General features: G+C 32.6%; 1 protein-coding gene across 2 annotated transcripts; it reads left to right on the plus strand.

Moving 5' to 3' along the window:
• The first annotated feature begins 1,376 nt into the window (after window positions 1–1,376).
• Window positions 1,377–17,054, plus strand: LOC129949738 (protein tamozhennic). Of its 2 annotated transcripts, none has more exons than XM_056061367.1 (6): window positions 1,377–1,771; window positions 14,158–14,377; window positions 14,439–14,638; window positions 14,702–14,969; window positions 15,031–15,105; window positions 15,172–17,054. In XM_056061367.1, exons 2-6 carry the CDS (start codon window positions 14,254–14,256, stop codon window positions 17,031–17,033), a joined length of 2,529 nt encoding a protein of 842 aa, XP_055917342.1. In that variant the 5' UTR covers window positions 1,377–1,771; window positions 14,158–14,253; the 3' UTR covers window positions 17,034–17,054. The 2 variants fall into 2 exon arrangements, with proteins under 2 accessions (XP_055917342.1, XP_055917343.1); XM_056061368.1 differs by lacking the exon at window positions 1,377–1,771 and adding an exon at window positions 1,862–2,034.
• The last annotated feature ends 6,576 nt before the right edge of the window (window positions 17,055–23,630 follow it).

The following is a 23,630-nucleotide window of genomic DNA, read 5'->3' on the forward strand; positions in this document are numbered from 1 at the left end:
TCGGATTCGGAACATACTTGGTTTTTCAGCAGCAGTATTGCAAACCTCCGTCAAATCAATTAAATTTATAGTGCCTTTTTTCTGTGTAGTCGAGCCTTATCTGAACTGAACCGTTTAAATGGGCTTTTTCGTAGTCGAGCCTTATCTGAACTGAACCATTTAAATGGGATTTTTCGTGGTGAAGTTTCCATTTAAAAAAGACTATTTGAAAACATGAAAGTATTTTTATCCTTAATTTAAAGATGATTCACAAAAATCCTTAGTAAACTCGTAAAAAATTTGACAAGTATTGTTTTATAGTTATTTGCTATAAATAACCTGGTGAAGCAGGACTCACTCTTCAAATAAACCCATATATGTATGTTATTTTTGAAAGTATTCCATTATTAGCGCATAAAAAGTCTATTTTTAACTTTAAGGATCTTGCACATGAGAGTGAACAACAAATGAACGAATGGACGAACAAACGTGATTTTAAATATTGGAAAAAGTCAATTCTATAGTTTTTCTTATAATAATTATTATCAATTAATCAATGCTGTGAAATAATGCAAATTTATGTTCAAAACAATTTATTTATTTATTTTGTTTTTACTTTATGAGAAGTTTTTATTATTAATTATTAAAGATGAATGTATTTATTTATTTTTGTTCAATTAAATTGATTTATGTTTTTGTTAATAAAAATAAATTTGTTTCAAAAAAAAGTTTGCCTTATTGTATTTCTATGTCCTTTTGTCGTATATAGAAGACTATTCCATTCAAACATTTAATAAATCTTTGTCGCATGTGTACAAATTGTGTCGTATGTGTATGGGAAACAAGGAGATTTGGTGAAATAGTCACAAACGACAAAGGCATTTTGATCAAAATTGGCTCTAAATTGTGCCTTGACAACTATTTCGATATTATTTTAACGCAATTGAACTAACAATTTTGCGTTACATAAGTCATCCAAATTTCAAAAAAATTTGATGAAGGGTAACCGAGAAATAAAATTCTTAACTTTAATGTCGATTTCCCAAGTGTAGCCAAATGTAACATACGACAAACGTTTATCCAATCGACGGTATGTAAATTCATCCTTTACTAAAGAAAAGTTGAGTAGCGTCATCAAATTTTTACCATAATTCTTATTTTTGTTGCAAGCCCAATGTGAAAATTGTGATTCATAAACATTTTGTACTAATTGCATAAAATAATTGTTTAAAGGTTGCATGTGATATCTGCTTAATGAGAACATTATATCGACAAATTCGTACTGAACTCTTCCCATAACAAGTGGATTCAATCATTAACCTGAAACTGTTATACAATCTCCCCATTTTGACAGAACACCTTTCAAAATACCAACAAATAAAAAATAAACATGGCCTACCATTTTTTGACAGAGGCAGAATTTTTCCTCAATAACAAAGTGAAAACGAAAAGTACCTATATCGACGAGGTGTTGTAATGAAGTTTCCTCAAAATCAAAACTAAATCGCGTGAAAAATTCGTTAAAATCCAAGAAAAGAATTCGATTCCTTCGCATTATAAATCAAAGTGAAAGTCTCTGCAAGACAAATTCTCTTCGAACACGAATAAAATAAAATTAAAATGTAAAAAAGGAACTTCATCGATCTTCCGGAGTCGTCGTCGTCGTTTTCGTCGTAGTCGTCGTCATTTTCATTTTATCGGATTTTCTCATTTGCGATTCTATAAATAAAATCTGTGGAAACAGTGCAAAGAGCCAGCCTACATTCTCGCAAAGAATTGAGTGTTCTGTTGAGTAAGTGGTGTTTCGTATGAATTATTTTTATTCCCGTAGTTTTCTTCCACTTATTTCATCTTTTTATACTTTATTTGTTGGCTCCCAGTTTTAAAAATAAAAACATTAAAATTGTGATTTTCCTTGCCGTTTGTTGGACTGCCACCAAAATTATTTGTTTAATTTTGAAAACCGAATTGGGAACTAGGTGAAATAGCTTCCGCTAAAGCTAAACTAGCAACAGTTGCAGTGGCAGTTGCAGTTGCAGCACACGCTGACGCTCGGTTTGTGTCTTATTTTATTTGCATTTCAATCTCAATCTCAATTCCCAATAATTGTGAAAGAAAAAAAAAATAAATAAAAGAAACCTTTCTAGTGCGCCGTGATGTGTGTATAAATAAATTCAAATTCACACAGAGCACAGCACAGATTAGCTGCACCACCGAAATTCATTGAGGAAGGACTTTTTCGGTTTTCACTTCTTGATGGGATGGGAATGGGGATGAAAAAAAAGAAGAAGAATTCTCCTACCGACAACGACGTCGTTCAGTTCACGTTCGTTGCGATTCGGACAAATTCCTGTGGAAGTGGATGTTGGTTTTGTTCTTTCATTCATTCATTCATACAATTTGCGCGTAGGTTGGTTTTGAAATTGAATCCTCTCCCTTTGCCTTTGACTCTGTCTCTCTGCCAGAATACCTGCAACCTGCTCCTGCTCTTGCTCTTGCTGTTGCTCTTGCTCCTGTATCATCATCTTCTGCTTCCACCACTTTGGTTTCTTTACACTTTGTGTCATGAGCCAGAATATCTACGAACGAATATACATAAAAGATTAATTTCTACTATGAGCTCAGGGGATGGTAATGGTAATAAATATTTTATTGATTTTCTCCGTATTCAGTTTTGTGTGCAGTGGTTTGGCTTTTGCCTGTGATATTTGTTCTGCTCTTGCTGCTGTCACTGCTGCAGTTATTGAGAAGCAGACGTTATGAAGATTATAATCCGGTATTCCTTTTTGTTGGTGCTTTAACAAACGACACCTGAATGTGGTGTAATAAAAGTGAGAACTGCACTAATGATCCCTCGAGCCAGTCAGTGTTTGCGTAAATAATTCAAATGAGAGTGTGGCAACACGTATGCAGGATACTCGCTTTTTCTTTTTCCTAAATGGTGCGCCGCCGGTGTTAATGACTTCAGTTGTAACAACGCACTTATGAAACAATTAAAAACATATTTACAGTCGTGTTCTATGAGAAATGTTTGTTGTCATTTCGAATGCATAAAAATGCCGAAATTTGATTTATATAGAATAACTTTGGATACTTAAATGTTGGTTTAAAACTTGTAAATATTTTATTCCCTAAATATGTCCCATTGACATTCTAGAGGGTTAGAACAGATTATGACCCAGCGACCCTGACCTACACATGGACTACTCTCGCTGCCAAGAAATAATTTTTGGTTTTCCTCAAACAAGGAACAATTAATTGTTTGTTATAAAGGCTTTGAGTCTCCTTAATAATATGCTCTCTGAAATAGGCTTACCTCAATTAAAACACTCTTCCCTTTAAAAATGTAATATTTCTTTATAAGTGACATAGTTATGTTCCAAAAAATTGTCCATCATGTTGTTTTCCTTCAGCTTAAAAATTAAAAATATCTCATTTTAAAATAATAATAAAAGACCGATTAATTTATTGTTGAATGAATTAATTTATTATTAATTTAATTTGGTAGAGTATTTAATAGCGTTTATTTTGTTAAATATGATTTCCTGCATATATCTGACAATGACGTGCTACGTAGCATATGGGGCAGGTACAGACGACATAAGGGACTTGAAATTTATACTTGTTACTAGTATCAGCCAAAAAATTTACCTTCCAATTAAGACAACTTTAATAGAAAGCTTACTAGAAAGTTTGTCAAGAAAAATCTCTCTAACTATTAAGACAAGTCTACTTCTAGCAAAATGACACTCTGTTGTTCATGTTGTTTCATTCAACTGAAAGCTAAACTTTATTATTATGATTTATTTATTTTCTGCACAACTTCATTCAATGTTTTCTGTAAAAAGGTTCCTTGTCAGTTTGGAAAAGAAATAACTAATATTTCTTTACAATACTAAAAAATAAATCGTGATGGACTTGTAGCTTGCCTCAGGTACTTGTCCTTGTTGGTACTTTTTGTTCATTCCAAATTACATTACACTTGAAAAACTTACTAGTTGCCTTGGTCAAAATTTACGTTCAAAAAATGAAGTTTACTGCAAATGAAGTCTCCCCTTATGTTGTCTGAACCTGCACTATATATTAGTACGATTTTCACTTCTTTCTCAAATAAATTTAGCCGTATGGCGTCAATATTGTCTTCCAACTTCCAATCTTTGAAAAGTTTGTTTAGTTTTTCAACCTAAGCCAGTGAATTAGCCTCATAAAAAGTAATCAAAAGGCATTAAGTCGCCTAAACTAGAAGGTCAGCTTTCAGGACCACTTCTTTAAATAAAGTTGTCACAATAGTGATGAAAAAAGAGGCTGCGATGCGACCAAGACTGATAACTTCCCATCCCGTCTGTCGATTTGTCTTGCTTAAAAGTTTTTAGATTTTCGTATTTTGTTTAAAAAGTTGTCAGTTGAATCATTCTTAAAAATTTATAAACTACCAATAATATTTTCCATATAATGAAATAGTTTGATTTCAAAATTAATTTTTTTTTACGAGATTTTTAGTCGAAAACTAATTTTTACCAACTTTAGCAGTATTTCTTAAAAAGTTGTTTCTTATATAAACAAATACAAATTAGATGAATGAAATTAATTTAAAGTTAATGTTTTCTATTATTCACGAGATATCGAAAACCCAACATCAATTTTGCGTACTATTTTCTGTAGATTTTTTTTATGAAAAGACTAACTGTTGGACTTTTATAAAAAATGTACTCGATGTCGAATATTTACTGTGAGATAAAATAATTTTGAAGCCAATATTTTTAATTTTTAAAAATATATTTGAGCCGAAAGTAAATTTTTACCAACTTTTATAAATTTTTGTTTAGTTTTTACTTTTATTTTTTTTTGTAAAAAAAAAAACAGTCAATTCGATTCTTGTCAAAATTTTACTGAATGTTTACAACAATATTTTTTAAAACATCAAATTAGTTTAAAGCCAATATCTCAAAGTTTTGAAAAGATATTTGAGTCAAAAAAAATATATTTTTACCAACTTTTATTAATATTTGTTTTAGGTTTTTATTTTTTGTAAGAAAATTGTCAATTAGATTTTTCTCGAAATTTTACCAGATGTTGAAAACATTATTTTTCGTTGCACAAAATTGTTTTGCAGATTAAATCGTTTTTTGCACGTACATTTTTGGAGGTACATAATATTTTTTTTTATTTAAGAAAAAACCGTTATTTGGACTTTTTCCCAAAAATATATTTGTTTGGTATCACGTATATATAACATAAAATTTAATTCGTTCGTGAGATATTTAGGGTTAACCAAAATGTTCACCTTTTTTTAAACTGCTATGGTAAAAGAACCACCCATGCAATTTTCTTGAGAGCCCTTTCTGCATCTATAACAAAATTTATTTGAAGTCGATATCCCTTCTGATTCTTGAGCTATGGACGGAAAAAACAGCGCGAACGTACGGACATTTTTCTAAAAATCTTTTATTTCGACTCTAGGGCCTTGAAACGTCGAGAAATGTCAAAATTTTCACTTCGACAAATCGGACCCATTACAATAACTTCCTATGGGAAGTTAATAAATTAATAGTAGAAAGCGTTGAACGAAAAGCTGCCCTATTGTTGGATCTGATTAATTTTTGGAAAAAAAAACGTTGATAGCGCTCGACATTCACCATGATGACCGACAGCTCCTTCCTTATTTCGAAAGAAATATGGTCCGATGATTCCACAAGCATGTAAACAGCATCAAACTCTCAATAGGCAGATTCAGACGACATAAAGGACTTAAGGGTAAGGCAAGTTTCCAGTATCTCACTTTCTTGGAAATTTGACTGGAAAGTTGATCAAGAAAAATCTTCCTTGCTACCGAGTCAAGACTATTTATGTCTGCTGATCATCTTTTTTTAATTCAACTGCAAGCTGATCTTCATAACTCTGTGATTTATTTATATATCTCAAAATTTTACTTAAAGTTAAGTGTAAAAGGTGTATTGAAAAAGCAAAAAAAAAGAACCTTTTCGGTACAATAAAAAAAACTAAGAACCTGTTTAAAGACTAGATAATAATGTTATTGGCTCTTTCTAGAAGTAAAGTTCAAAGTTTTAAATTGATAACATCTGCAAAATTCTGCAAATGAAGCCCCTTCTGTTGTTTGAATCTGCCTCATACCTTTTTATTGAACAGAAATTTGAACACAGTTTGACATTGGTAAGGTTCACATAAGGTCCTTCATTTGCAGTCAATGGCATTGTTTGAACGTACATTTTGATAAAGGCAATTAATTAGTTTTTCAAGTGACATAAATTTCAAACTCAAAAACTTTACTTCACTAACCTTCAGTTTATTGAACAAGATCTAGAAAAAAAAACCATTGTTGTTTACAAAACGCTCCTCAAGCAAGCTCCAAGCTTATAACGATTTGTATTTTGTACTGTAAAGCCAATATTACTTATCTCTTTTTCAGTTTGACAAGAAACCCTATAACACAAAACATTCAATAGAATTGTGCTGCGTTCAATCTCAGACAGATAGGGTAGTCGGATACCTTTTTGTTAGTGTTAACAGCTGAGATGTCAAAAAGGAATCCCAAAGGTATCAAACATTTCTGGGGTATGTAGGTTTCTGACAGAACAGCTGATTCGACACATGGTTGAATTTCAAGAAACTTGAAAATTGATTTTTGCCTTTTGTATTTGTTGGTAAACAAAAAGATAGGAAATGTAAGTTGAAGTTGAAGTGATATTGATGATGGTATTTTCCTTGAGAAATTTTTTTGTAATGTTGAACAGTTGGCCATTTAATATACTCTCCGAGCAATGAACATACCACTAGGAGGATTTCGCTGAATGCAACATGAGCAGAACTCTTAGATAAATTGAACCTGTCTCCAGCTGATAAGAAACTTTCTTGCTTACCCAAGATCCAAACAAAAAACAACAGTTTTTTCTCCAAGTTAAAAGTTATTTTATTTTGCTGCACTTTCTGCAAGAGATCCTAATAATTTCAAAACATTAATAAGCTATTCATTACAGATATCAAGACTAGTTTGTTCACATTTTATTAGCTATTATAGTAGATGGTGCCCCTTGAATGGTTTTTAAAGAAGCGTTGGATAAGCAAACGGATATATCATGTAACAAAAGTTCTTGCGTTGGTCCACCATTAGGCTAAAACTTTATCTACTGTAAACAAACCAACTCAAAATCTTACCGCAAAGCAACTTCTGCTCATTTATAAATGAAATCGAAATTCTTCCAAACTATATCTAGGTATTGTCACTTCACAATGGTCCTCGTTTCTGTTAGGAGATTTCACAAGTAAATTATTAATCGTATAGAATTCCAATTGAGCTAAGAGGAAATTTAACATAGATTACAGATTAAGGTTATCTATTATTTATTAAATTGTTACGCACCTATCAATTCATCATCGTCCGACGAATTAGTTGAACTATCCATTTTTTTTTTGTTTTATCTTGCAACAATTTTGACTTCGAAACTCAAATGTTTCTCATCTTTTTGTGAACAGCTGAAACAGCTATTTTTATTTTTTTGACAGCTATCTCAATACAGCTATCCAACTCGTTCAAAATCCACCTATCCAAGATACCATATCCAACACAAGATTGAACGCAGCCATAGAATAATAAAGTTCAGCTTACAGTAAAAATAAAACAAACAAAAACAAGATCAACTGTCATTTTGACATAATTAGACTTGACTTTACCCGTGGCATGATGGTTAGTGCGTTGGACTGTCATGCAAGGGGTCTTGGGTTCAATCCCTGCCTGTGCCACCTTAATTTAAAAAAAATTAATTTTCGCGGGTACTTGCCTCTTGCGAGGAATTGACAAATCCTTCAAGAGTAATTCTTGTCATGAAAAAGTGCTTTCTCCAACTAGCCGTTCGGATTCGGCCTAAAATTGTAGGTCCCTTCCATTCCTGACAACAGTACTCGCACGCAGGAATGGTTGAGAGTTGTAAGTCACTAGGCCCTGGTTCACAACGGACTGTTGCGCCACCACATTTTTTTTTTAGACTTGACTTTATAGTTATGGAGATTTCGCTTGAATAACTTTCCAGTCAACTTTCCAAATAAGTTGCCATAATTGAAATACAATTTTTTCGCAGCTGGCCAATTAGATACTAGAAACTCGATACCTTTCGAGTCCCTTTATTCGTCTGAACCTGCCCATTCTCAACTGCAATACCAAAAAAAAAACCATTCAAACTTCTCATGCAGCTAAAAAGACACTTTTTATATAGAAAGAAAAGAAACATTTAATTTTTGGAATGCATGTCATGCCTTTGCATATGTTTCTTATTGTAATGACAAAACGAAATCAGAAACCAATGAAGACCTAGAATTAGAAACAAATTTTGTCAAACTTGAAGAGAAAATAATATCATTGAACGTTTTGCATGATCGATGATCAAAAATCAAGACAAATTTCTGTAGCCTCATGTTACATTATTTTTGTTTAAGCCATGAAAGGCTTCTTAAAACACTTTTACACCATTTCCTAATGTTAATGAGGTAGGTACATTTTAAAGGTGTCAACTAAAGAAGCTTAATTTCGCATGACATTAATTCCAGGTCAGTGACCATAATCAAGTTGTTATTTTAAGTTGAATAAATCTTGTATTCTTCAAGAGCTGAAGGTAGTATTAAAAAAAATCCTCAGTGTGCAAGGAAATATTTGTATGAGTTTTCTCAGTACAGAAAAAAAGCTTTTTCAAAGAAATCAAATCCACAGCAGGAACTGATTTCGTGGAAGTCGTTGCACGAGAAAAAAAAATTAAATAATGTTGGGAGTGTCATTCAACCTGCGCTTCAACAAAGTGCGTTTGCGTTGTAGTATAGTGATGTGGATGTCGCATACCATTCAACTTCATTAGTCTTTGCATTCGCGTCTTCTTAGATTTGATTGAACAAAAAGTACAACAACAACAAAAAACTACCTTGAGCATGACCATTGATAGGAAATAAACAACAACAAAAGCAAGACAATACTTTTCACTACGCGACTGTTGCTTTTTTGTTATTACCACTCTACAACTCCACTACTTGTTCATTGCAACTGCATTCACTCATCGCCATCGTCGTTGTCGTCGGCGTTCGTGGCTGTCGTCATTGTAGCCGTAGTTACTCTACTTTCATGTCATTGTTTCTGGTTGATGCGTGCGTACTTTAGCCCAACGAGTTTTGTCATATAAATTCATATTTCTTTGAAGCATTCACTTGTGACAAAATAATATTACATCCATGTACATATGTGGCTCCCAGCATAATTTGCCCACCACCCTCTTGTACTTGTTCTTGAGGCAAAGAAAAAATCAAACCAAACGAACTGAAGAAGAATAAGAAGAAGAAACCTTCCAAAGCAACTAAAACAACTGCAGAATATAAAACTACTTTAAACTAAAACAAGAGATGACGCTTGGAACGACTACTATTTGATATCCCACTCATTGCATGAGTCACCCTCAAGGTTAAATATTCAATCTACGACGACGACGACGACAAGACAACGTCGAATAAGTTGTTTATTTTATAATTTTTTTTGTTGGATTTTGTTTTGTTATTATTATCTTATTAGGGCTACAAGCGGGCTGGGCCGGGACGGGCGATGGGAGTGTGAATATTGTGAGCATGAGCACGGAAAGAGAGATTCCAGCTCGTACTGACTACTAGCAACTGGAAACTGACAACTGGCATTGGCCAGGCAATGAGTATGAGGCATAAGTGAGGAATATGTAAAGAACACAATGTGACTTATTATTTGCTCCAGGTGTTTATTTGACTTTATATCAAATTTATAGGTATTTTAGGAAAATAAGCGAGAATTGTATTGTTTGATGAAAAATTTAGAATATAAATATGAAAACTGTTTTTGTATTGATATTTATTAAGCTATCGTAATGATATGAGAGCAAATGATTCAATATTTTGATTTGGATCTCAAACAAACTGTATGCTTCATTAACTTACAGTTGTTGTTCGGTTTACATATTCCACATTCCTCAGATCGAGGTTGTTTTTCATATGAATATTAAAACCAAGAATGACTAAGGGTAACAAAAACGCAATTTATCAATTTCATGGTTCCATTCCGTCTTGTTATTTTGATGTAAATAATACTATACCAGTCTTGTTTTTTGTAAGGGCATTTTAAAGACTGCCATCTAGGTTCAGCATTTTATTTGAACTCGAAATTATAGCGAAATTGTAAAATAGGAGATTGATTTGAGATTTTCTTATAAAATTTACCGAAATGTAAAACACTGATATGAAATGTATTCTTTTTCAAATTCGATTTCGATCATTTCCTAGAACCTAGCTGAGTATAAAGATGTGCATTCTTGGTGTAAAATGCTACTAAATTCGCCGAAAGATACAAAACAAGTGATAATACTTGGTTTTTCGTCAAGATTGAACAAAACACTATTCCAGCAAATGTCCAAACTTCCAAAGGTTGCCATAGAAACTGATAAGAACGGATTTTTGAAATGCATACTTGTAACACAGATTTTACCTTATCTATCCAGGAAATAATAATAATAAGGACTGAAAGGTATGACACCGAACTTTGCTGTTTAAGTAACAAAACAACAATCAATCATTGTTGCACCTGATTTATGTTTTGGTGCCAATAACTTTGAACGATCTTCATGAAAGTCTTGTGTTGTTTTCAGTTTTATCAATGATCATTTTTATTACTATTTCATTTTATTGACCCAGTTGAACTTACATTCCATTTAATTAAAAATCTATATCAGATTAAGGTATGAGTAATAGTAAAATAATAATTCAACAACATTTATCGAGAGAAGTTTACTTTTGTTCCGAATTTATCATTCATTGGGCTTAAAGTGCACAACGATAAAACGGTGACTGACCTGATATACTGCGGCTGCAGCTGAATGAATGAATGACGAGTTCAAGTATGTGTTTATTTACGCAGACAGTTATAGACAGAAAAATGGTACACTTATCAATTTTCTTTTGAAAATTATAATTATTTGAGTTATCAGAGTAAGCGTTGAGTTCTAAGAATTTATTTAATTATTTATTAGAAATAATTATTATTTTGTTCAATTTAATTTAAAAGTGATGGTTTATTTTCTTGTAGCCAAAAAAAAAACAAGTACTAAGCAAAGAACAAAGTGTTTAAATGGCTGACGAAGAGTTTTAAAAGCAGCTTAGTGCCTTTTTGAGGCAAACTTTTCCATCTTCTTCGTAAGATGAGTGTGCCAAGTGTCTCTGATTCCAAGGCTTTTAATGCAATGTCTTCTTCTTCAGAGTTCTTCTTTTTTTATATTCAAGAATTGTTATCTATTTCCAAAACAACTAACTTACGACGAAAAGCAGACACGCCTTGTATTCAATCACTTATTAATTTCCCATTTCCTTAACTGGATGTTAAGCTCATATATGAGAACATCTCTTAGATGTTAGATGAAAGCCAAAGCTCTTTTTTTATAAACACCAAGTGTTTCCTTGATTCAGTGGTATCAAAGTTTTGCAAGAAGGAAATAACTTGCTCTTTAATCATTTAAAAACGTTCAATAATATGACCTTTAATTAGCCAACGAATATTATTGTGTTGCAGTAAGCCCGGATACGCGGCTTGACATTCACAAAAAAACAACAGCTCGAGGCTTATCAGGCAGCGTTAAACAATGTTGTTCAGTCCACTCCGTCAGAAACTTCCTATTTTCACTGTCCAATTTTCACTTTTTAGGATCCATATTATTGGTACGAAACGTTTTTAACTACGAAAAATTATAAAACAATCGATATCGAACGAAAGCTCCGTAATTAGATCTCACAATAAGACTGACAAACGATTCGGCCGCTTTTTCGATTTTTTGTCCGCTTGCTGTTCTATAAGTTTTCAATTGGATTAAGGTCGGTACTTTTAGGTATTTTTATGGTATTCCTCAATTTAGATAGGAGGACTTATCCATTCCACCAGGACAATTCAATTAATGTTGAATTATTGTGTGCTATATTTATGCCCATAGCTGTATTTATATAAAGAACACAATGTAACTTAATAAATTGTTGGCTTGTAAAGTATTTTACAATTAGTCATTGAAAATAACAAAAAAAGATAACGATACATTTATCCGTATTAATGTTTAGATTAGGATAAGAATTATCTTGCCGATTTATTGTTTGTTGTTTACTTTATTTAGTGTTTTGAATTATCGTTATAAATTAAAGTACATTTTTTTCTTATCTTTATTTTTAACTAGCGGCCCGTCCCGGCTTCGCACGGGTAGACATAAATAGGTACAGATATTTAAGTTATAAGCATGCTAATTAAAACTTTCATGAATCACTAAATTAAAAAAACGCCGTCATTTCATGGGTCTCTTCAACTTTAGAAACAGGAAAAAGTCACACGGAGCCATATTTACTGAATATGGAGGTTGGGGCATGAATACGGTATTGTGTTTGGCCAAAAAATTACGAACAAACAACGACGAGTAAGCAGGTGTATTACCGTGGTGCAAAAGCCATGAATTGTTTTTCCATAACTCTGAGTGTTTTTTTTCGGATTGCTAACCGCAAGGTAATACTCCTTATTAACCGAACGACCTTGTGGTAGGATCTCTTGTTGCACTATGTCATTATAATCCAAGGAAACAGTAAAAAAAAACCTTCACATTTGATCGAACTTGACGTGCTTTTTTCGTTGGTGACGTTGGATGCTTCCAGGTGCACGATTGTGCTTTGGTTTCGATATCATAACCGTTCACCCATGTTTCAACACCAGTTATGATCAAGCAAACTTGGATCGTCGTTGACGTCATTTAACAGCTCCTGAGAGATTGTTTTCTTGGTGGAACATTGTTTAAACAAGCAATTATCGCCGAGCTCCTTAAAACCCGTGCGAGAAGCACTCTTTCCTTAATTCGATACCAACTATGAAAAACAGTTTGTCCCTGGGACAAACATTATTTGAACGGCCGGCCGCTACATAAGTACATCCGAAGCAGTGTGGAGGATATTAGAGTTGTGCCTATTTATGTCTACCCGTTCGAATCCGTAACGGGCCGCTAGTACTTAATATAGGCTATGCTAGTGATAATGTAGCTTTCTAATGAAAAAAGAATTATTAAAATCGGTCCAGTACTTTTTGAGTTTATTCGTGACATACAAAAACACAAAAATACAAATCATTCCTCTTTATAATATTAGTGTAGATATTTTTAATGTCATGAATCAGTTTTCTTTTTCAAAATTGTGATAATGAACATATTCTGTTTTTTTAAAACCATTACTTTTTAAGAGTCAAAATACAACTAACAATATTATTAAATATAAAACAAGTTAACATTCTTATTTATCTCACGAAGAGTGTAACGAATGTTGAATTCATTTTGGAGAAGGTGAAATTATTACGATTGAGGTTTTAAAGGCATTTAAAAGAATTTGGTAAGTGCGTAGGATTGCCATTCCAGAGGCCTTGGGCTCAATCCCTGCCTGATCCATATAAAGTTTTTTTTTCACGAGCCTTTTGCGAAAAATTCACAAATTCCAGAAGAGTTTTTCTTCTCATGAAAAGTGCTTTCTCAAATTATCCATTCGGATTCGGCTTAAAAAAAAAGCTTAGGTTCCCTCCATCCATGACAACTATACTCGCATACAGAAAAGGTTGATAGTTGTAAGCCACTAGGCCCTAGTTCTCAACAGACTGTTTCGACTCCTAATTTATTTTGATTAATAATTGATAGAGTTGGGAATTAGGCTCTTTTATACAAAATGCGTTAATTTCACATTCATGAATCTGATATCCAAGAAATAAACCTTGGAGTGCGACGACCTTTCTTTTATTTTTATAAATAATCTTTTGCCTGAAACTTTCTAGTCCATCTAATTGTTTCACTGACGACAGTATTTAGTTTTTTGAAAACTCAATGTTAACGTATGGACTGTCTCAAAAACTTAACCCTAACCTCTAAATGGGTGGTCCTTATATCAAAAACTAAGTATCTTTTAGTTCTAGGTATGTGTATCATAGACCATCTTTTGTGGAGTCGCTTAGCTTTAGGTTTTCAGAACGACCTAAGAAGTGTTTTACCTCATCCAAATTACCTAAACTTACAAAGCCTTATTTGTAGTTATTTTCAAAAACTTCTGAATTTTATTTTCTAAGCTCTAATAACTCAAAAATTAAATTTAATTTTCCTTTTCTAATTCAAGGTTTAACTCAGGAAAAAACGAACAAATTAACAACACCAAAGAGAAACACAAAAAAAGCTTACAAAAACGAAACGATAATAATAAAAGAGAGTTAAAATGTCTGATTTTGTGCCACGTGATATTTTACCGGATTTGTGGGAAGAAATACTCCAAAGGCATTGGACATTTCTAGAGACTGAAGAAAGTATGCAAAAACTAGAGGAACGAAAGAAATTAGAAGGTAACTTTCAATCTTATTCAACGTTAAGTCCTTTTCTAATTTAATGATTTTAATAATTTAGCATGTTTAAAAGAGTTCCTCTGTGTTGTGCCACATGATAGGAAATTCTTCCTACCCGAAACAGCTCATGTGTTAAAGAAGACTGTCAAAGAACTGGATGATTTTAATGCTTTCAAGGCAATGGTTGGATTCGAGTCAATAAGTCAGTATGCTAATAATCTCTTCACAAAACCATGGAGAAAAGAGTACAGAATTATAAAGGTTAGCAATTTTTTTTTTACCACACAAGAGACAACACTTTAAAATGTACCCATTTCTTTTTAGATGTATTCCGGTTTTTATCAACATGAAATTAAATCAAATCTAGTTGATGCAGAAAAACTCTTTGAGGCAATGGGCTACCGTCAGATTTCAAATCAGATTCTGGTGTTGGATGGACCGATTTGTCCGGATCAGGTCACAAATGTATCTCGAGACGCTATGGCCGCGTATGTTGAATGCCAAATAATGAAACAAATCAAAGCTGGACTGACCGCACTCCCACTTGTTTGTTCTTGGATTGATATTTTTAAATTTAGAGAAACTCATTTAGGTATTTAAATAATGCCCAGAAACTAAAAACATCCTTGAACTTGTATTTTCTTTTTTTAAAGGTGGCGCATCTCAGGCAATCAAAGCAATAGCTTATGCAGAACAAGAAAGGAGGTTTCGGGCAAAGAAACTTGCAGGTAAGTCAAATTTATCAAAAATTCATTTATAGAAGAATAATGCAATTATTCTTTTTGTTTTTGTAGAAGCTCAATTTACATCTCAAGTAGCGCCTCCTCCTCCACCTGTCGGCCCTAAAGGTGCATCCTCGTGCGAAAACTGTGCAGTTCATGGAAACTATCATCATCACTTGCATCCCTCAGCTGGGCCTCCGATTCATCAAATTCCGAATGGATGCAATATGCGTTCGCAGCCCAGCTATAACCCTCCCTGCACTCTTCATCACCCCACCAGCAATATGATCCATTGCAAACACCCAAACTACTCACAGATGTCACACTCTAGAAGTCTAGAGCACTACAACGAACATTCAGATGGCCCTCCCTTGCCCCATCGTCACTCCTTCGACCAACCCCCACAATCCCACCAGCCTCAGCACCTCTATGACAATCCTTACGACTGTGTCGAAAGCTATCAAAACGCTTGCAACTTCAATGCATACAACCACCCGTACAATGTATCAGGGAATCGTTATCCTCTACCTTACAATATATCCAACCAATTGAACAATCACAATCAGTACGCCTACACTAGCTCCGGAAACATGTATCATCCTGTTGCGGGATGTGGCCATAAAATCCCCCCACCAGCTATCGAATCTTCGGCATATGGAGATTGCAATGGGGGCTATGCCAAAATAACCCCCTGCAATTACACTCCCCATCAGTCATCACGAAATAGCGGTGGAGGCAAAGACTTTCAGAACTACAGGCAAAGATCCTTTCCGCCAGATCATCAGCTAATCGATTTCGAGGAACGACCTGCGCCCCATGAACTCCCCCACTCTCACTCCCGCTCTCAAAACAACAGTTTCGACTTGCACGACCGCACTACACAGATCTACGATAACAGGCGAAGTCGTTCTAGCATGACGCAATCAACTCTGCCCTCACAAAAGGACATCTACAGCCGTAATCACAACAATCACATAGAAAGCTCAGACGACTTGGATGGTAACTATGTGTATGCCACGCCCATACCTGTAAAACATCGAAAGGTGACGACTGAAAAATACTTGAAGAACTCGGAAATCCTACAAGAGTACGAAAAGATACTAGACAATAAAAAGCCTCCATTGGACGTTGTTGTTCAAACCAATGGCGGATCCCACACATCTCATGCACCCTTGGATAACTTTGAGAGCTTCGATGACTTTGTGAATGTTGAAAACCCAAAAGGCAGCTTAAGCGACTCGACTGCTGCGACAAAAGCTCCCAAGGCCAATAAAAACCAAGATGGAGTTGGATCATTTGAGTCATGGGACTACGTATTTCAGAATCTCGAAAAACACGGCTATTCAAAGGATCTCGGTGAAAGAGGCGATCTACTGGTACAAAGCCTTGATCTAGACTCCCTGAATATATCGGCGGGAAGTCATATTGGAACGGAAAAGCGCCGCGTGAATCGCAACCCCGAGGCGAAACCTCGCCCGTTAAACGGCGAAAATGGAAAGTCTAAAACGCTCGAAAAGGCTGTCCCGGTTTCTTCACGGAATAGAAATGGCACCGAAAAGTCAATACTGAAGGTACAACCCAAGCCCGTCGAGAATGGTCAAGTGTTGCACTTAAAACCAAGTCTGAAATCCAGCACCAAACACTTAAACAATAATTTCGAAGAAGATAACAATCATCATCAGCAACAACAGCAGCAATCCTCAAACGAGCGAGTTGTGTCAAGTCGGTTAAGTAGCTCTTCATCACGACCGCCTTCGATCATAGCAAATAATACGATCAATCCAATTGCGACTCAAGTCATTGTGACAAGTCCGAACGAATGGAGCTGTAGATTTTGTACGTTTTTGAATCCTGACACCAAACGAGTTTGTGAGATGTGTTCGAAGAGTAAAAATTTGATTTTGGAGTCGACTAATACGCCGACTTGTGTTTAATTAAATTGATCTTGAACTTTATTTATTGCTTTCAGTTTTGAGTTTGAGTTTGAGTTTGAGTTCGAGGTCTCTTACAATCTCTGTTATATTTTATAATAATCTTTGACTTTCTCTCGAATTGTTATTTGGTATTTTTTCTATATATTCATATATTATATTTCTTGTTGAAAATGTTTTGAAACAAAGTGTTATGTGTTCTCTAAGAGATGAGTGTTGAAAAATATCCACAATAATTCAGAATCATCTTGAATCAAAGGAAAGAAGAGTCAAAATTGTATTTAGGTTTTGCCATTTGTTGCTATTTGATTGATGTGTTTTTTGTGTGAAGATTGCATTTACTCTTAACTGTTTTTGTTTTTTTGATTAATCAGTTTTGTTAATTAATTTATTTTATATGAAAGTTCATTGTTGTTTATTATGTGATTGCAAGCTTTTAAAATTGTTTTTCTTTATTTATAAAATGTGTGTGTTTGAATATTGAGGCAAATTCTTCTTCTAAGTCAAGGTAACAAAAGTTAACAGGAAATATTCTAAGCTTTCGAAAACCTTCTACAAATTCAAAAACATTAAAGATATGAACTTGTCACGATAACAATTCCTTGCAGTTAATGTAGCTGACATTGAAGTATGGCGAAAAAATATTTACTTTAACTTTTAACAACTTGCTCCTTTAAATCGAAAATGTTTTTTTCAAAACATTGCTAAGCAATGGGTTTATGCAACAACGATATTATTTTGCATTTGAATGTTTCTCTAAACAACTAAAAGAGGTTTAAAGATGTATCAAGCTTAAGCTGGCCATACAAGAATGAACCATTTGGCTCCAAACCAATTAAGTTTGGTAACTTTTTGTTCTACTGATTAGTACGAGTAATCTTATAATTTAATTTTTGACGATTTGGAATGTCTCGATTGAGTAAAATGTCATGTTTCAAACTGCCCCAGCAAGCTATTTAGCTCGTTAGGGAATGGCCTGCTCCCTGATTTACTAGTTCGCAGTGAAATGTTTTAAAAGGTACAAATTGTAAACTTCTTTCAAAAGTTCAAAAAATCTTGAGATATTATCAAAATATTATTTGTTGCTCAATTCAGTGATGAAACTCAAGGCAAGATGTTCCAACATCGATTCTAAAAAGAATTATTTTATTTGGAAGAAGTTTAAGCATTATTAGTCTGATTAAACATATAAACTTTTGATGTAAGGGAACTTTGCTTCTAAGGGAACGATATTTAAGCCGATCTTCATCTTACTTTGAACCAGCTCAAACATTCAAAATTCATCAAGGGAGTTTGTGTATTTTCTAAGAGATGTACTTTTACTTCTTTTTGAACACATAATATTTATGTTAAAAAAGTTATTTACCTCTTATATAAGTTTAACTTTACTAAAATTGTTAAAAATTTGATGAAAAAAAAAACAAAATTAAGAAATAATATTTCTCTTGTGTGCCTCCTTCTTTATTCTTTAAACTTCGAAATTCTTTGAAATGAAAAGATAAAAGAAATGTAAAGAAAATATCAAATCGTTTTAAGATGATATTTATTTATTTAGTACCTAAATAAAATTTACTTATGTTTATGTCATTGTATATGTTATTATATTATAGAATTGAATGGAAATAAAAAAACAAAAACAAAATTATAATACAAAATAATTTAAAAAATAAACACCAACCAAAATCGTTTGATTATGATGTGTGTAACAACCCTATCATTATGATTATGACAATGCTTTAATTAAATCAATACAAAATTATATTAAATTAATATGAAACAATTAAAACAATAATAAAACAAATAAAAACCTTATATGTAATATTAAGAAGAAAATAAATCATACAAAACAAAAATACTACACAATACACTTTTGGATGATTACATGATCTAAATTCTACTTACCTACATTACAAAAAAAAATTAAATACAAATATTATATAAAATTATAACTGTTAAATCAATTGATTGTGATTCTATTGTAATTTATAGATGAAACAGAAAAACAAAAGAACATAAAATAAATAAATAATAAGATTAATTAAATAATTTTTGATGATTGGAAATACATACATTTAAAACCTTTTAAACAAAAACAAAATGAAGATAAACTAAAGACATACAGAAGAAGAATAACAAATATCTTCCTTACGAATCACAAGAATTAAACAATAAAACAATATTTATTGCTATTTTAAATTTAATAAAAAAAGAAACAAATATTTATGAAAAAGTATTAAACAAACATAAAACTCGTCTTTTATTTTTAGACTGTAAGAAACCATTTCTTTTGTATCTTGAAAATGGAATAATTTTACTTTAAATACAAACTTAAGGCATGAAAAATCCCTAGAATTTATTCGAAAATCGTTGGTTGGCGTCCAGCTGGAAGAATCCTACAAATCTTCATAGCTCAAATCGTTAGAAAAAAATCTATAAGCTTTTTTTTCGATGATGAGCGCTTTCAATTGCGCTCAAAAATTAGGAGACAAATGTTTTAGAAGAACAGTAAACAAAATACAGAGAAACATTATAAGGTAACTTCTACAGTTCCTAAATATTACAAATTATTACATACGAAATTTTTGTAGCGGATATAAGCAATGAGCAGTTCCGAGGGGTAAATTGTTACAAACTAATTTTGTAGCTTACCAAATCTTTGTTTTTTTGTAAAGGGTGTTATTCATTTACATGGAAAGTATTGATGGTTGTTGTCAATGGTTTGAAAGTTCAGAATTTGAAACTATGTTTACATTTCTGCTCAGTAAGAGATCTGTTCATTTTCAAACTATTATTAACAATCGTTTACTTTTGCGATTAATAAAATATCATGATTGTTACGATTTGTTACAATGTGACCACATTGTTCCTTAATGCATTGTTGAAGTGTCAAATAGTTAGGATTTGCAGCAAAAAAAATCTTGAATATTTTTGTACTGGAAGGTGAAGACGACGTTTTTATATTGAACTATTACAAATTATTTTGTATTGCTTAATTTGGGAAGTGATTAAATTGAAAGTACAGTTCATTTTTGAATTAATTAAATAATAAATAAATCGGAAATTAAAGATCAGTTTCAATAGAAAAATATATGATACTAATGAATCAAATGCAATTAATTAATTATTAATTGCTTTTTATTAGATTTCGAACAATGGATAAACCAACGGCTAGCAGCATGGCTGATGAAAATAGCTGCTAATAAGTGTACACCTGGGTTCATCTTCCTAAACAGATTCAAATTTAGGTGAAATTATAAAAATTTGTAGAGGAATAACCTCGTTACAAGCTGCTTCAACCGAAGGACAAGATGGATTGTTACCTCACCTACAAACTGAATTTGTTTATGCTCATTCAAGTTGTCGACAAAAAGTATATTGAAAAGTACAAGAAGAATATTGAAATATATAAAAATAAGGTCCGTGAAAATCTCTCATTATCACCTCCAAAAAAGAAACTTCGAAGTAGCATGAATTTCAATAACTTCAATTGGGAAAAAACAGAATTAAATAAAGCTCGGCGGCGTTGGCAGATTTCATACATCAACACTCTAACTTTAAATGAATCCATCACGAATTTTATAGCCGTCCAGAAAATTGATTATTAGCGAGATACCCATAAAAGGATTACTGGTAAAACTGACTTACATACACTTGCAGCAAAATATCATTCGGATTGTTATAATAGTGTTTGGGACCGCTGCCTTTGTGGACGATGAATTTACACTTCAGTCTGTACCTCGTCTACAGTTTCTACATCTTTCGCACTTTTATAGTAATGTGACTGAGGAAAATGTAATAGAATAAGCCGCAATGAAATTAAATATTGAAAAGAAAACCATGCGCTGGGGATTCCCGTAAGCCACTTCGATGCTGCTTTGGACGCTTCAATCTGGCCTAAACATATCCAATTAAAGACATTTGTAAATTTTCCGAAAGTGGATTGCAACACCAAGATGAAATAGCTGATCCAAAGTTAAAAGCGAATTTATATGAAATTCGCGTATATTTTCAAAATGCTGCTGGTTTACGTACGAAAATTAACGATCCTTTTCGATATCATTATCATTGTTGAAACATGGCTGAATTCTAATTCTACATCGTGTGAGCTCTTTGGTTCTTCGTACAATGTTTATTGTAAAGATCATTCAACTAAGACAGGATGGGATTGAGGAGATGGTGTTTCGATTGCCGTCCGAACAACTTTCAACAGTACTCAACACAAATTAAAGAATGATGCAGGTGATATTAAGCAGCTTTGTGTTTGTGTAAGTTCTGAAGATTCTGCTGAAATTAAAGATATATTTTTTATTGTACGTTATTTTCGCCCAACGTGCGGAGTAGATTTATATACCGAACATATTTCTAATGCTCATGCCAAAGCAATAGTAAGTGAATTAACACATAACAAATTTCCTTGAATACTTGGTGATATTGGCTGGTGCTACATGGAAGAAGATCATATTTTGTATACCTTTCAATGCAAATAAAGATGTAGAAATGTTAGTAGTTGATTCATTTTCTTCTATGGGCCTATTTCAATTTAATAATGTTAAGAACAGTTTAAATAATATATTGGATTTAGTTTTTTACTAACAAAGATTTAAAGTATTCCTTAAAAAGTTCTGATTTTCCTCTTTTAAATAACTCTATTCATCATAAGGCTATTTTTTGTCTTTTGAAGTTATAATTATGCTTCTGCCCCTTTCGAAAAACAAAAAAAAATTAATTATGCAAAGGCAGATTTCACGGCAAAAAAATTTATATAATACTGGTAACTGGAAGGATTTATTGGAATGTAAGTCTGTAGATGATATGTTTAGAAGTTTAAAAAGTATTGTTAATGGAAGCATTGAACGATTTGTTCCTGCCCTAACTAAGAAAAAGTAGTTTAAGCTTCCATGGTTTAACAAAAGGATACAAAATTTTGAAAATGCTAAAAATAAGGCATTTAAGCGTTATAATGCAAGATTTGAAAAACGTCATCATTAGAGAGCATATCTCGAATGAAAAAACTATTAAAAAACAACTAATAGAAAGCTTTCACGATGATATTATCATTTCTAAAAAATTTGGTCCAACACCATTATATGTTTAAAAAAAATTAACCATGTTGTATTAACAGAAAATTGGTGCAATCAAAAATATAATTGCAAAGAAGAATTTCATATTCTAAAAGCGGCGAGGGAAATTATTCGAAAAGATAAATATAAGAGCCCAAGATAAAATGCTTCAAGATGTTGATGAATCAATTAATGGATATAAAAAACATAGTATGTATTAAATCAGCAGAACGGAATCGTTGCGCATTAAAAAATGAATGTGCAGATATTAAATTTATTTACACGACTCAATAAAAGTATTTAAAAATATCAATGAAGACCCCAATAATAAATTGCAAGCAGGTGAAGCATGTGTTTTGAGTTTATATGGCGTTTCGTCTAAAACTCATAATTTAAATACATTGAGGTTCAATTCTTTCATAAAAGCAACAGTGAAAAATACGAGTGTTCTTTTGTCATTACTGCCTCCAACAACTGATGCAGCGTTTGAGCACCTTAAAAAGTGTACCTACAAATTCAGATATGGCTAGGAAATGACGTAGTTATCGAAAATTGGGGATGGAAGTATTCCAATAACATGCACATTCCGATAACAATGAATCAACTACCTGCTCCGGATAATTTAATGCAAATGTTATTTTGTAATTGCAAAAAGGGATGTGGAGTTGCGTGTGGATGCCCAAAAAGAGTGTTATACTGCAGTGTAGCATGTTTACAGTGCAGCGGAAACAGTTTTTCCAATACTTTTTCTATTACATAGGTCAATGAAATAGAAGAAAATATTTGATGTAGACAAAAATGTAATTTATTTGAATAAACAGAAATTTACACGTTAGAGTACGCTTCGTTTTTAATTAAACTAGCCGAGAAATTCCATTTTACATAGCAGCTGTAGCTCCGATCTCCCCTCCACGTTTTTCTACCTGTTTTTTTCTAATAATTTGTTTAAACAATGAAAAAAATGGAGTGTACAAACAAATTTTGAGTAAACATTGGAATTTATAGTTTAAAAAAAGTATCCCACATCGATCATATTAATCCATTCACTACAACACTAATCCGAGGTTTTACGGTTTTGAATGCTGAATGTTTGTTAAGAAAGAACATTTTTATTTAAAATGTCTAACAACTCTCATCCCTAAATTATTTTTAACGAATTATAATATAACAACAAGATTTAACAATTGTTTTTTAATAGGCTTGTGTTAAGTGAGCATTTAAAGTTAACATTAAAGTCATGGTTGACGCCATACTGCTAGATTTATTCGAAAAAGACTGATCTAATGAACTATTAAACTTGTAGCTGTGTCGGACTTATACCGGTCATATTTAAAAAAAAGATCATGAAATTAATTATCATATTGTAATAATACAAAACAATATTTCGGTCCTGTGTTATTTAAAGTTCTCAAGATCTTTAAAAAAAAAACTGATATTTGCTTTTTCTGGAATTTCTGAAGTAATTAGTAAATGAAAAATGAAAAAAAAATTATTTAAATTAATTTAAAAACATGTTAAAAATAAAGAACCAACATTAAAA

Source organism: Eupeodes corollae, chromosome 3 (genome assembly GCF_945859685.1).
Source record: "Eupeodes corollae chromosome 3, idEupCoro1.1, whole genome shotgun sequence".
Classification (NCBI taxonomy): domain Eukaryota; kingdom Metazoa; phylum Arthropoda; class Insecta; order Diptera; family Syrphidae; genus Eupeodes; species Eupeodes corollae.

Bases quoted from the DNA above. Each gene is read 5' to 3' on its own strand.
- LOC129949738 (XM_056061367.1), top strand. From the start codon at position 14,254: ATGTCTGATTTTGTGCCACGTGATATTTTACCGGATTTGTGGGAAGAA. The intron at 14,970-15,030 runs GTATTTAAATAA...CTTTTTTTAAAG, and splicing joins ATTTAGAGAAACTCATTTAG to GTGGCGCATCTCAGGCAATC. The intron at 15,106-15,171 runs GTAAGTCAAATT...TTGTTTTTGTAG, and splicing joins TCGGGCAAAGAAACTTGCAG to AAGCTCAATTTACATCTCAA.